This window comes from Helobdella robusta (assembly GCF_000326865.2).
Source record: "Helobdella robusta unplaced genomic scaffold HELROscaffold_639, whole genome shotgun sequence".
NCBI lineage: Eukaryota > Metazoa > Annelida > Clitellata > Rhynchobdellida > Glossiphoniidae > Helobdella > Helobdella robusta.
The window spans coordinates 5,989-6,927 of NW_008705357.1; the positions used below are offsets into that span (position 1 = coordinate 5,989).

Genomic DNA, 939 nt, shown 5'->3' on the forward strand with positions numbered 1-939 from the left:
GTTACTAGCTCAGTCGGTAGGAGTGCCATGTATCGCACTGCTATCACGCGATGGCCTGGTTCGAATACTGGCTGTCCGAAACTCAAAGACCACCAAACTCGTCTTGTGGTGTGGTGTGGTTTGGATGGAGTACAACCTTAGTGGCACGATGGCTTAATTGCAGCAAGGATGCAACAATCTGCAAGCAACTTTCCAGTTGGCAGAGCTGCATTGCAAAAAATTATAATGAATTAACATTAGTAATAATTATTATTATCAATAATAATAATAATTATTGATCAATAATAATTATTTTGATAATTATTATTATTATCAATAATAATAATTATTATTGTTGTTAATAAGGACTCCTACCCATTCGAGCCACCGTTCATACGGGTGATACAGCCCGTAATTAGTGCTGGGTACGTGCTGGCCGGTGGGGCAATTTGCATGGAGCTCCTTACTAAGCATGGTAGGCTGGTGTCTTTCCTCCCCTGTGTGTTTGGTGTTTTTTCTCTTGTTAGTGTTGTTGGTGCTTAGAGTTGTTACTTGGCGGTTTTAGAGTAGTGTTTTGTCGTTTTTCGTCGAGTTTGTTGTATGTATGTATGTCTGTGAATATGTTTGTTTGTTTGTTTGTTTGTTTGTTTGTTTGTTTGTTTGTTTGTTTGTATGTATGTATGTATGTATGTATGTATGTATGTATGCATGTATGTTGTATGTATGTATATACAACAATGTTGACGAACCAGGTTGGAGCAGTGCTTATGGCTTGGAGTCACTGGTTCTTCAAATAGCTGCCACCCTAGTAAAAGGAAAAGCCAGAATTCAATTTGGTGCTCCCAAAGTTAGTGGTGGTGTTGTCGATCAGTTTGATTTTTCCAGTCAATCCGAACCAGCCGAACAATCAATCGATTGATCTATCAGTTTATTCTGCTAATGAACTGTGAACCAATAACC

The 939-nt window shown here is 38.7% G+C and overlaps 1 protein-coding gene across 1 annotated transcript in view; it reads left to right on the forward strand.

The window, feature by feature from the left end:
• HELRODRAFT_148094 (hypothetical protein) overlaps positions 1-826 on the forward strand; it is a gene marked incomplete at both ends in the record, with an annotated part of 6,240 nt that extends 5,414 nt beyond the window's left edge. Inside the window, 2 exons of the mRNA XM_009029958.1 lie at positions 346-454; positions 732-826. Coding sequence (XP_009028206.1) covers positions 346-454; positions 732-826 — 204 coding nt within the window. The remainder of the gene's footprint in view (positions 1-345; positions 455-731) is intronic.
• Positions 827-939: the final 113 nt, after the last annotated feature.